General features: G+C 48.7%; 4 protein-coding genes across 4 annotated transcripts; 2 read left to right on the top strand and 2 right to left on the bottom strand.

Annotated features, from left to right (window-relative positions):
* Positions 1-1,319: 1,319 nt before the first annotated feature.
* LTR64_001756 (uncharacterized protein) lies at positions 1,320-1,962 on the bottom strand (the record flags this gene model as incomplete). Its single annotated transcript, XM_064896134.1, has 3 exons — positions 1,320-1,368; positions 1,485-1,744; positions 1,912-1,962. 3 exons carry the CDS (start codon positions 1,960-1,962, stop codon positions 1,320-1,322), a joined length of 360 nt encoding a protein of 119 aa, XP_064758821.1.
* A 360-nt stretch (positions 1,963-2,322) lies between these two features.
* TSR3 (ribosome biogenesis protein tsr3) lies at positions 2,323-3,603 on the top strand (the record flags this gene model as incomplete). Its single annotated transcript, XM_064896133.1, has 2 exons — positions 2,323-2,658; positions 2,812-3,603. 2 exons carry the CDS (start codon positions 2,323-2,325, stop codon positions 3,601-3,603), a joined length of 1,128 nt encoding a protein of 375 aa, XP_064758820.1.
* Positions 3,604-6,942: 3,339 nt separating this feature from the next.
* On the bottom strand, positions 6,943-8,667 carry LTR64_001753 (uncharacterized protein; the record flags this gene model as incomplete). The annotated part of the gene is made up of 1 exon (XM_064896132.1): positions 6,943-8,667. One exon carries the CDS (start codon positions 8,665-8,667, stop codon positions 6,943-6,945), a length of 1,725 nt encoding a protein of 574 aa, XP_064758819.1.
* Positions 8,668-9,129: 462 nt separating this feature from the next.
* Positions 9,130-12,591, top strand: LTR64_001752 (uncharacterized protein; the record flags this gene model as incomplete). Its single annotated transcript, XM_064896131.1, has 2 exons — positions 9,130-9,806; positions 10,764-12,591. The coding sequence occupies 2 exons, from the start codon at positions 9,130-9,132 to the stop codon at positions 12,589-12,591; spliced, it is 2,505 nt and encodes an 834-aa protein (XP_064758818.1).
* Positions 12,592-12,694: the final 103 nt, after the last annotated feature.

The raw sequence follows: 12,694 nt of genomic DNA, 5'->3' as shown, positions 1-12,694 counted from the left end.
GGTTGCGTATGGACCGGTGTACAGAAGGTTGAACGGGAATTGGTGAGGCGTGAAGAGAAGAAAGGCAGCTGGAGAATGTTCAAGGATCAAGTTAGATATGAAGAAGATTCAGGGCAGAATTCATTGGACGGATGGAAGAGGGATATGTCGTAAGGAAAGTCACATTTTCGACACCGCGAGATATCCTTTCGAGTACAGTGGTGAGCCTGATTTTGAGGACAAGTCCCAAACAATTGTCGCACGTGGTGATCGAACAAGGAGGACACCCAGCACTCAAGACACATCAAGCTTTGGAGCTGTTCGACAAAGACTCGGTAAGTGACCCACTCATACACAATGCTTCTCGAATGATTCTTTTTATGGTTATCAAGCGATATCCAGAGTGGCAGCAGAGCTCGTTTTGTCGCAGCGTAACTTCCAGATAAGAATATCGGCGACGCACGTCATATTCTGGTAAGCGGACCGGGAAAGAGCCACGATCGTCTGATTGGTGCGGTCCTTCTTTGCTGGGTGGACACGTTGAGAGATCCAATATTGAACTTTTTCCGCCGAACACTCGCAGCTGTACCTGAGGACGTCCCAAGCACAGCTCATACGTACTGAAGTGGCGGTATCATGAGTGATCCTTTGGGAGTGCCAAGAGATAGGCGGTCTGGATACGTCTGAAATTAGCAGATTGGCGATATAATCCATCAACAAAATTCCCTGCAATCTCTCAAACGTGGCAGGTCTACGGCTTCGCAATACCAAGGCAGGTACGGAGGACAAACTCTATACTTTAGACAGCCACATGTCCGCGGCAACGCCGTCCTTTTTCTCCAGTGGTATTTCGTGGAACTTCGTGCGGGCTTGTGATATTGACAAAACCCTACGTCTAAATCCAAGTATGGAGACGACACTTTCGTCTGATCCACTCGATCGTGGCAACCTGACCATTAGAAAATAGCATGTCAGTGCCTGAATGAACATGTAAAGACTTTGACACCCAGTCTGCGCGTGGCAGGAAGACTACAAACCGTTCGACATTATCCAAAAGTTCACAGCCATCGCGGGGAATGCCAACACTGCACCAGCTTCGTGGAAGACATCGAAAACCATGCATATCTGTGCTACACAGTATAGTATGCGCTAATTCAGAAACGCCAGCCCAGAAGTGTATGTACATTTCTGCTTCTCTTCCTCTTCCTGTTGCAGTTCGGCATGGACTTCTAGCTGTCCTCCACACTTTGGCTGAGCAGGCAAGCTGATTGCATCCCCCAAAGCTCCAATAGAAGTGAGCCTCATGTTATGAGGGCATGTTTCCGTGCAAAGTTTGTGACTTAGTCCTTCGTCAGACCAGGGGAGTATGATATTGTCGGCCGTACGAATCTGTGGTAAATGCGTCAGTACAGTTCTCCTGAATATCCAGTATCCTCCCAGGCCTGTGATATGCAAATTTCTCCACTGTATCATTGTCTCGGACAATAAGCGGATATAGTACATACCTGTCGGCAATGATTGGACTCGATTGTGTTCCCAGTAGTTCCTTCTCTCGTGCCTGATCCGCATACCACCTTCGTACCTGATCTCGATCCTCTTCCGCCTGCAGTAGAGGTGTAAGGTGTATTCTACTCCACATCTTCTCCCGTGCTAATTCAAGCTTCTCACGCTGACCATAGGCAAGCTTGTACCATCCATAACCCATGACTGCAAAGACACCCATCATCCATACCACAGGTTGAGGACCTCGTGCAGGCAGATTGCGCTGTAGAATAACATGTTAGTATGGGTTCAATCTCGAGTGTGGAAGCATTTCGAAACAGCGCGCTCATCTCCCAATAGTCGTTGCGCGTCCTGCTATGCTGTTGATAGTATTCGCAATCCTGCGTCGGGAGAAGTGTGCTGTTCGTGCTTGCTGGGCGAGTTTCGTACTTTGTATTGGATGGCTTCGTAGCCACCGACGGGTGGCAGATCCTGAGGCATGATGGCTGTATCTCTGCGGTATAGCAGACCTAGATGTCTTTCATGGACTGGTGAACACGACTGTATGCACACTCCCAGACGAGACTGCTACTAGCAAGTGGTTGGAGCTCCACCAAAGCTTTGATGCCTGAAGAAGGACAATCGGCTCATGCCTGCATGCCTTACGATTATGACGGAATCACCTCAATATCTAGCGGACGGCATCAACAATTGAACATCATTCATGCCTCTTGCTTGACATTGAGGTTCGTCTCTGCTACTGCACAAAATCTCGGAATTGGCTTCTTTGACTAGCCAAGCATCGCGAACTTTAAGTCACTGGAACCCTGTACAAAACCAACATCAGAGACCAGAGTGACAATGGTCCGCCACAAGAAAGACAATCCAAAAGCCAAGAAATACACAGCCAATGCTCGCCATACACCTCGCCGGCAAAGGGATAACTTGCCTGATGATGAGGTAGACTCAGCTTCATCTAGTCGCCCGTCTTTCAAGGCGGCCATGTGGGACTTTGACCATTGTGACTCCAAGCGATGCAGTGGCAAACGACTACAGCACTTTGGTCAAATTCGTCCTCTCCCAGTAGGCCAAAAGCATCAGGGTGTCATAATCTCACCAAACGCCAAGACTATACTCAGTCCAGCTGATGCGTCAACACTGGAGCAGTTTGGTGCTGCTGTTGTTGAGTGCTCGTGGGTACGAATACAAGAAATTCCTTGGTCGAGGATAGGTGGTAAATGCGAAAGATTACTTCCGTACCTGGTCGCAGCTAACCCTGTAAATTACGGACGGCCATGGCGGCTAAACTGCGCGGAAGCACTAGCAGCATGCTTTATGATTTGTGGCAAGGAGGAATGGGCTGAGGAAGCGCTTCAACACTTCTCTTATGGAGAGTCATTCCTCAAGATCAACGGCAGCCTGTTCAAACGTTACGCAGCAGCTGAAGATGAGGCTGGGGTCAAGCGAGTTGAGGAAAAGTGGATGAAAAGACTGGAAAAGGAGTACAGCGAGAGCCGGAAAGTTGGCGAGGGAGAGAATGGAGAAGAAGATATCTGGGCCGGTGGCAACGTGAACAGAAGAGAGCTGCCAGAGGATTTATCTGATCTTTCAGACTCCGAAGACGACGCAGATGGCGAGAACGGCGATGACAATGATGAAGACGATGACGAAGACGCTGTATACGACGCCAATGGCAACCTTCACCAGGGTGTGCCATTAGATCTGCCACCCGACTCCGACGCCGAAGCAGAAGAAGCTGAGATGGCAGAAATACGGCGGAAAATCCTTGCAAGCAAACCTTTCCAGAATCCCAATGCGGAAGCAGAGAAGCATGAAGACGAGGACGACAGAGCGCCAACGCAGAAACACCAAGCACGGTCAGCCAGAAACAACGACTTGGCAAGCACATCGGAGCCACCAGCACCTGTTCTACTTGGTGCAGATTCCGATGCTGAGTCAGGAAGCGCAGACAATGATGATGAAGAGTTCGATGACTTTGACCAAATAGCGAATGCTACACCAGTAACCGATCGGACAGGTCTTACAGCCAAGGAGAGATCGAAGAAGCTGGAAAGACTAGCGGGTTCTGGTAATACTGCTAGGTTTACAAGGGCTGAAGTCAGTGCTCCGAAGAAGTGGTAAGCGAGGCAATCTAGAATACCATCGGCATTAGCAGAAGAACTTCTTCTTGAATTCATTCCTCAAAGTTTAAACATGCATAGAAATACAACGCCACTCGCTTCGTCGTCGTTCGTGTGGCCTGACAATTCTCGATGAACGTGCTAAATTTGGATAATGGACCCGATGTCTTGTAGGAATTTGCCGGTGAACAACCGGGTTTATTTTCCCTGCATGCATATTGTGAGGTAGTAATACATGAGCTGAAAGTTTCACACCGAATTTTGGGGAAGAATGCACTCTACGTCGTTGCAAAGAGAGAATACAGACGGATACGATATACCTGAAACATGTGTACGAACATAAATATGGCTCGACGCCAGCAGATGTCTCAATATCACCATCGCAAAAATCGAACTTGAACAAGCATCGCATCTGCTCTCCAGCATCCTCAATCGGTGCTTCCGTCAGAAGAACGCATTGCTGCCAACATGCACCTCGCGACGTATCTCATCTCACTGCTCCCCCTCCTCTCAACTTTAACTATAGCCATGGTAGTCGTCACACCCTCTGAGCCAAACCAAAAATCTGTCGACACCACTGCCTTTGAGTGCACCACCAAACACGACTGTTCAGGCAACAAGGTCTGCGCACGTAAGTACCCGATCCCAATGCCCAATTCATTACGGCACGATACCAAAACTTGAGTTTATGGACTATCTGCTGACTGCGCACTCCCGTACTCAGAGGTTGGCTGCCACGGACAAATCGTGGGCAGAGATTGTGTAGATCCATCGAGTAGTGTCTGTCAGCCAAATTGGGGTTCTGGGAGTTGTGGGAGTGTTTGTAAATAGTGTGGTGAGAGGATATCCTCAGCCAGTGCTGGGTGGGTGCGCTGAATCCAGGACTTCATTGAGTTGTCCTAAAACGGATCTTGGTCAAATCCCAGTTGTTAACGTAGAAAGCTTCTGACCACGAATTAAAAGTCCAGATGTCTTCCGTCCTCATATCGAACCTATGAGGCCAGGCTTTTTCGCAGCTCTCCTAGGGTCGGTAGTAGTCCTACATTTGATGTAGTCATGGTCGTACTCGTCGTTGCTTCCACTAGATAGTTAGCGCTTCGACATAACATGTTTGACAGAAGCTGTTAGTGGCATTCGAACGTGTTACGCGTTGTGCGTTGCTGAGATGGTACGGTATCAAAGGCTGCAACGAATCTCTTCAAACATGAAGAAGTCCATGCTGTAACAACATGAACGACACGCTCGTGAGCCTAGTACGTTCAAGATTGCAGGTTCGAGAAGCAATGTGCATTTCAGTAAAAGGTTCAGGGGGCAGAGCAGCTTCGCAGGGTTAGCGTGTTAGCGGATTCGAAGAATCTCGCTCGTTGGTGTGGTAAGCAAGCGAAGACGCGACGCGTTGATGAAACCTTACGAAAGTCGGAAATCGTTTCTTCGTTCCTGATCTACTTGAACAGTGGTCGGCCTGTATTCGGAGACGGAAATTTCTCAGATTGCTCGGGTGGCTTCAAAGCATCCCAAGACACATGAATCTGATCCTCCATGATTTCTGGTGCCAGCACGAATGCAACACCATCTCATTTTGATTAACCTTCTAGTCATCACAAGCACCATGAGCACCAGCGCACCTGCAAAGTTGGATATCAATATCGAGTTCCATATTCTGTTCGTGGGATTTACTTACACGTAACCGGTATAGATGGTGAAGACACATTGGCACGAGCAGCAAGCTTCTGGTCGTTGAGGAGGGCAATGGTAGAAATCACCGAGACACTTCTGCTCAGAGTCTAGGGCGAGTCCGGAAGTTGCGTTGTTAGGAGAGAACGGGAGAGGATTTGCCATTACAATGCCTTAGAATAGGTTAGGTAAGTGGTTCAGAATGCAGAGAAGGTTGTTTGGAGGACATCGAGGTGAAAATCACTTACCTGAGAATATGGCGGCAGCCAAGAAGACAAGCGATTGAAACTTCATTTTAAGCGATTGGTTGATGTTCTGAACACTGGTCAGCTCTAGTCTGCCAGATCATGGTTGGACTCGCAATCAGTTACCTCTAGTCAGGGGATGTAAAGAGTTGGCTTCGTCTAGGGATCCCTGCTATCGAGAACTGTGAGGAAGAAAATATGGAAAATGAACTTTCAAGTCTTAGTGGTGGCAGGAGCTCAAGTACTACAAGCAAACCCTGCATGGCCACTTTTCGTGGGCATAGTGATAACACTGACGTGTTGCATAGGTAAGCACACATTCGTAAGTGAAAGCGTCTTCATGACACTATCTCTAATTGTACCCAGAGCGCGCGGCACAATCACTACAGCTCGAAAGCGAAGCCCTTACTTTCAGAAAACAGAGCGAATATGTTTGCAGGGGAGCAAGCCAGTATGTTTGCTGCTTGGCTTTGGTTGGCTATAAGTGCTAGGAGCATACCTGATGTCTTCCTACACGTATCACCACGTCCAGACACAGCATGTCTGAACCCACGAATACATTATCACCTTCAGCTATCATTTTCCAGAGCGTAATCGTTCCCTTTCCGCCAGATGATTGGAGCAGTCAGAAGACTAACCTCTTGAGCTGGGCATCTAAGGACAGAGCCAGTGACCTAGACAAGCCCACCTATCTCGGCGAGGTCTTGTTCAAGAAAGAGCTTTTCGACTTCCGTCTTTTCCGTGTGCTCAAGAACAAGGCTCTGCCTGCCTTGCGTTTAGATCCCAACATTGGTGATCTGACACCCGACACAACCAACAACCCCTTTTTCTCAATTTAAAGGCTCTCAACACTCGCAAGCTTCGCCACGGCAGGAATGACCGAGCAACATGGCTCAATGGACTACAGAAGCTGCTAGCAACGTACAGAGTTAGACGACTGGACATCCTCTCCGACGACCGCGAAGACATAGGCCGTTTTACACGTGCTGCCGGCATAGTAACCATGGACGAATATCGTTAGGCCGAAACTCGAACCTTCGAAAACCCTGGATAAGAGCAGGGGAGATCTTTCGTAGAGAGTGTATACTAGATAAAATTGTCAAGAAACACAGAAAGACGACTAAAAGTGAAACAAAAAGACCACCAACGAAGAACTGAATGAAGAGAAAATGAGGGTTGGCAGGTACAATGGCACTTCCTTCACACTAGCTGCTGAAAGGCATATTGAACATGCGATCATTATGACTATCAGTACACGTACCCATCGTAGGGTTGTCGCTATAACCAGCCCTCGATCTGCAACCATGACAGCTCGTATAATGAGACCTAGCTTGTTCATGCTTCAGGACGCCACCAACGCCATGCTCGCACATGCAGTAATATAACACTAAAGTCGACAAGGTAGCGATACAAGACCGTCCTCAGTAGTCCATCATCATAGCACCCGAGGCAGCAGCAGCAGCATTATTATTCGGAGGATCATTTGCACCATCAAAGCCACCACCATTGTAGTCATCCAGACTTTTGTAGCCAGCGAACCCACCATTTCTCCCGCCTCTGCCACCATTTCCACCTCTTTGCCTTCGAGTATTAGCCAAGTTCTGAGGTTGTGTAGGCACAGCGTTCGGGTTGACGGTAGGGTTACTGTTATTATTGAATTGTTGGTGGCTTCTGCTCTTGTTGAAGTTGTTTTTGGGCTTGTTGAAGTGTCTGTTTCCGGAAGCTTGCTGGTTTTGGTTATGTCTATTATTTTGAGCAACTGAGGCCCAGGAGGGACTACCCTGCTGTCCATTCTGGTTCTCTCTGTTAGGATCGGCTTCGTCTTGAAATTTGCGCTTGCTGTTCACGTTCCGTGGCAGACGTACTCTGTGGTTGCGTTCGTCGACAGCAGCGTTCTCGTCCAGCTCTTCAAGCTTCAGCATGACCTTGTCCTCTGCCACAGTTTCAAAGATGTACTTTTTGTCTTCGCTAGGTGGCTGCCAATTCTTGATTCTGTTGGCGTCGATCTGTCTTGAGCCCTTGCGGATTGCGAGGATGACCATGGGCGTCTCGTCCTGGGTGTAAATAGGCTTGTCGCTGATTGGCGCCACACGAGCGGCCCATATTCTATCCTCGAATTTGGCGACTCCAGTTACCTGCCAGGTAATCTTCGTACCTCTACCGCCCACCTTTTCTAGAATGTCCTTTCTCGGATAGTAAGGGACAATGAGGATGCTTGATGCCATATACTTTACTTCACCTGAATCGATGAGATGAGCTGAAGCATTGCACAGAGTGATCAATCGAGCGGAATCCGTTTGATTTATTAGGTAGCCGAAATACAAAAATTGTTCGTGTATACGATAGAACTTTTCGAGGGCTCGCGTAGGGTTAGGAGCACCACTCTTAATAACTCTGTTGTGTTGGTTGATAGCCTTTTGTACTGCCATGATCTCAGTCTGGGGGTCAAGAGCACACTTCAGTTCACAAACGTGAATGACCTCGGCAGTGCATGTTGTACTTCGCTCTGCGAGGGCGGGATCAACTACTTGAGCTAGAAAGGATTTGTTGAATCGTTCCATGAAGTCGCGGAAGCCTTTCACATGTTTCACTCTGTCTTCGTAGATGCGAATGTTATCTGCAAATCTATAGGTAAGAACAAGATCTCTCAGATATGCTTGCTTGAAGTCCATGGTAGAGCTGAATTGCTGCTGGTTAGGGCCGACCTCTGGCTTGAGCACAACCATATCGAAATCGAGTTGCTTCGAGTTGGCCATACGGTTGACCAGCTCTGCAAAATTGGTCTCACCTCGGCCAGTAAGCAGAACAGTGAGCGTATCCTTCTCTTGCATACTGCTCTCAACGAGCTGGACAATGACCTCGTTCCACCAACCATTCCATGCACGTGGCTCTTCAACTTCAATACCTTCACCTGTTGCTGCTAGGATATCGGGATTATGCCACCACCCTCCATGCGCAAAGACTTCGTAGGCCTGCAGCAGACCTATGGTAGAAGGATGCCATAATTGGGGATTGGGTAAAGGACTCGAGAAAAGAGTGTTGTCGAAGTCGTACACGTGAATGTTCTTGACAGTGTCTATATCTGGCAGATGCTTGGGTTTGGACGACCATCTCTTGAGCCCATTGATTGTGTTGGTGGACCTCATTCTTACCAGAGTCAAAGGCGTATATGGATGCGCAAGCGAACCTTGAGAAGCACGCGCCAACCGCGATAGTCACCGAGTCTGTGAGAGAATCGACCTTCTAAGCATTATTTAATGTTCCTGAAAGTTCGTCACCAGTCGCAAACTGCATCGGAAACTAGGACCAGCTCAAGAGATGAAGAGGAACGATCATGATCAATCATGCACCAGAGTAGGGCGGCGTTCAATGAGACGTGAAACGCGTTACACTTTCCTGTCTAGGTGATAGGTGTCGTATTGGGCTTAGACTGTGGTACCTTAAACGAGGACTTCCTATCGACTGAATGGGAAAGTATAACGAAGTTCACGTTTCATATCAAATAAGCTTGCCACTTTTGCACTGCTCATCTACAACTCAGCATCTCTTCTTTCTTGCACGTTCATCTGTACCGACTGCAAGTAAGGACCGTGCTATCATGCAGGTATATGGCAAGCGCAGAGTCTTATTCTGAAGATGTAAAGCTGCGCGAAAATCCGGTCGAGACGGACGTCAAGGTGCTCTCTCCTTTCCATCAGCTCGACGCCTTCAATCCTACTATATGCGTTATCTGCCTCGAACGAACACTCGACGAAGCAAGCGCAATTCCATGTAGACACGATCAATTTCACTTTTCATGTCTCGGAACCTGGCTTCAGCAAAGCAGGGCTTGTCCTTTGTGCAAAGGCGAAGTGAAAGCTATCGCTTACCAGGAAGTGGGCAGTTCGCAGAAGGTCTACTATTTGGCCGAACTAGCTACTCGCCCGTCACAGTCGAACCCAGCATTGCGGCGTGGATGGAGCCGTCGGGGTCCCCAGCGTCGGTCTTCATTCGCTGATGGTCGGGTCAATCGTGTGCTAGATACGACACTCACTTTCCGCAAACGCGTTTATGACCAACAGATGTACTCCTCATACATCGGATCAAACAGGTTCAGCAAGTATCGCAACGTGACACCCGAGTCTTTCCACACCGATAGCACCCTTATACCCAAAGCAAAGGCATGGATCCGGCGAGAATTGGCTGTTTTCGATTTCCTACGGCCTACTTCGCCCGCGTTCGGCCGTCTCGACCGACGTGCTACAAACGCAGAATACTTGCTGGAATACATTGTAGCCATATTGAAGTCAGTAGACATCAAGGGCAGTGCTGGTCAAGCCACCGAGCTTCTGAAAGAGTTCTTGGGTTCAGAGAATGCACGGTTGTTCTTTCATGAACTCGAAAACTGGCTGCGAAGTCCTTTCCAGGACCTCAAAGCTTGGGATCAATTTGTTCAATATACAGCTCGCTGACGATGATGAATCCCGGGCTTGTGCGAAAGCGATGCCCGCTACGCGGCTAAGTGTCTTCGACGTACATACGATACGAGAGCCTACGTAATAAGTACTGCCGCGAAGCACGGTGTCTCCACAGGAGGACCATACGCATTGACAAGAGATGGGGGAACAGCTTTGCAAGGTCGGCTTTCATCATTGTAGCATGACACTGAGTACTCTCAGAGCAGTCTTAAATAGTCAGAGTAATTGCAAATTCACTGTTGGATACGGATCGGACACGATACAGTCCCATGAGATTTTCCCTATGGCCTCGCAGCTCGTTTGTCATGCGTTTTCGATCGTGTGATATGCCGTAATTTCACCATAAAAAGTGCCTGAGGAAGCAATCGATGCCTTCCATACCTTCCTCGTCACAAGTGCATTCTTCCTTCCCTCAAACATTTCATCTCGTCGCGTTCATCCTCTTGCATTTGTCTTTCTCACGCTCGCTTGATTGCAATACACATTACTCGATAGTATTTGTTTTGCTTTTATCTCTTAATTACTCGCACGACTTTGCTCTGTTGTGAATTCATCCGAGCTCGAGTCTGGCAGATAAAACTAGTGTCAAAACTTGGCCTCATAGTCAGACCAAAAGGAAACTCGCATCTGGAGACCTGCATCGACGAAAGGGACACAATGGTCGTCTGCAAGTATTGGAAGCAAGGTAGTTGTCGTTTCGGGAACAGCTGCAAGTTTGAACATCCAGCCAATACCGCGAACACAAATACCAACAGCAACAATAATGGTAATAACAACAAGAATAGGTCCAACTTTGGTGGTGGCATCTTTGGCAACATAAACAGGCCCGAGAGGTGGCATCTCAGCGAAGAGGATATTCAGAACGATCTCTCCAAAACCAGACCGCAGTGGATACTTTCGGCTTATGGTCCTGGCAAAGAGACTCCTGCGGCTCTCTTCGTTGACAACGAATACAGTCCCGAAGAAGTCAGATTACGTTTCTACAATTCTCAAGCGACAGGTCAAGGGACGGCCGCTGCCGATCAAGAAGCTGTTCAAGTATGGCAAAAAGCCACAAACGATATCGATACTGTTTTGACGAATGTCAAGGATGTCCAAAATTTTATGGAGCAGAAGGAGAAGGAACGTCCTAACAGGTATGATTACTGCAAATTTGATGGCACGACTTCGTTAGACGAGTTTATCAAGAAGACCGAATTCAACACGCAACCAGGATCTTCGCTCAACCCTTGGGGAGGCGCAGTGCGTGCTACGCCTACCACAAACCCGTTCTCAAAGACACCTGCATTTGGGCAGTCTGCCTCTCCTTTTGGCCAAGTGTCTCAATCTTCAGGCTTTGGGCAAACAGCACAACCTTCGACATTCGGACAGTCAACTCCGATATCTGCCTTTGGCAAAGTAGGGTTTGGTCAAAGCAACACACCAAACTTTGGACAGAACGCATTTTCTCCACCACAAACAAACCAGCCTGCGACCATTTCTGCCTTCGGACAGACATCTAGTCTAGGCCAGAACAGCTCTTCAAGCCCTTTTGTCAAACCTTCCGCGTCAGCTTTCAGTGGCAAGCCTCCTCTGTCGTCAGGCTTTGAAACCCAAACGGCGGGAGCTTCCCCTTTCAGCAGTACAGGTATGTCTGGAACAACCTCGAACGCTTCACCCTTCAGCAGTGCTGCACCTACAACAAATGCTACGTCGCCCTTCAGTAGCAACAACAACAACGCCTCGCCTTTCGGCGGCAACAACAAACCATCTCCATTTGGCGGAAATAACAACGCATCACCATTCGGTGGCAACAATACGTCGAGTCCGCAGTTTGGCCGTTCGGGTTTTGGGCAACAACAACAACTATCAGCTCCGGCGTTCGGACGACCCTCGCAGCCTCAACAGCAACCGCAAGCTTCTCCTTTCGGCCAAATATCACAATCACAAGCGACACCTATGTCTGCACCATTTGGTCAACAGGCCCAGCAACCCGGTTTTGGTCAGAGTCCATTTGGTACCCAGCAGCAATCACAGAATCAGTCTCCATTTGGGACTTCGATACCTAGCCAAGCATCGCAGCCGCAACAAGGGCAGAACCCATCGCCATTTGGCCAAACTATTCCAGCTCAGAATCCTTTCGGTGGTGTACAGAACGGGTCCATGTCTGAAGCACCACCAAGCACCGTATCGCAGGCAGGTTCAGTGGCGCAGTCTTCCGCATCCAAACCAACAGGAAAGCCTGTGCAGCCACTACATTACTCTCAAACACTTCCGAACATTCCACCTCAATTTCGACCGGACGGCAAGCTTTCCACATATCGCGGACGTCCTGTGCAGTACGATCAGAGATTTCGTCCGACTATCGAAGGTGAGGAAGTACTTGACGCGGAGCTACCCATATATCCACGGCCTGACGGCAAAGGCCTCGAGCGCGTATGGTTTCCTCAAGGTGCAGCAGAAGCATCTGTTCAACGTCTGGTAAGAGCATTGCTGGACATTTCCCTTCCAGACGACCAGCTCTCAGACACAGATAAAGCAGAGTACGCACGATTCTTCGAGACTGGTAGATTTGAGGCTGGCAGAGTGCCTCTTGTCCCGCCACTAAGAGGCTGGATTGATTATGACTTTTAGGAGAGATCAAGGACGAAAGGCAGTTCCGAACGACTCTTCGACCTCAATATCCGAGTGAAAGGTATTCTTGGTTTGGACAAAGTGGGCATGGAAACCAGTGCTG

The sequence above is a fragment of the Lithohypha guttulata genome (genome assembly GCF_036872675.1).
Source record: "Lithohypha guttulata strain CCFEE 5908 chromosome Unknown scaffold_1, whole genome shotgun sequence".
NCBI lineage: Eukaryota > Fungi > Ascomycota > Eurotiomycetes > Chaetothyriales > Trichomeriaceae > Lithohypha > Lithohypha guttulata.
This window is presented reverse-complemented; position numbering and strand designations above follow the sequence as displayed.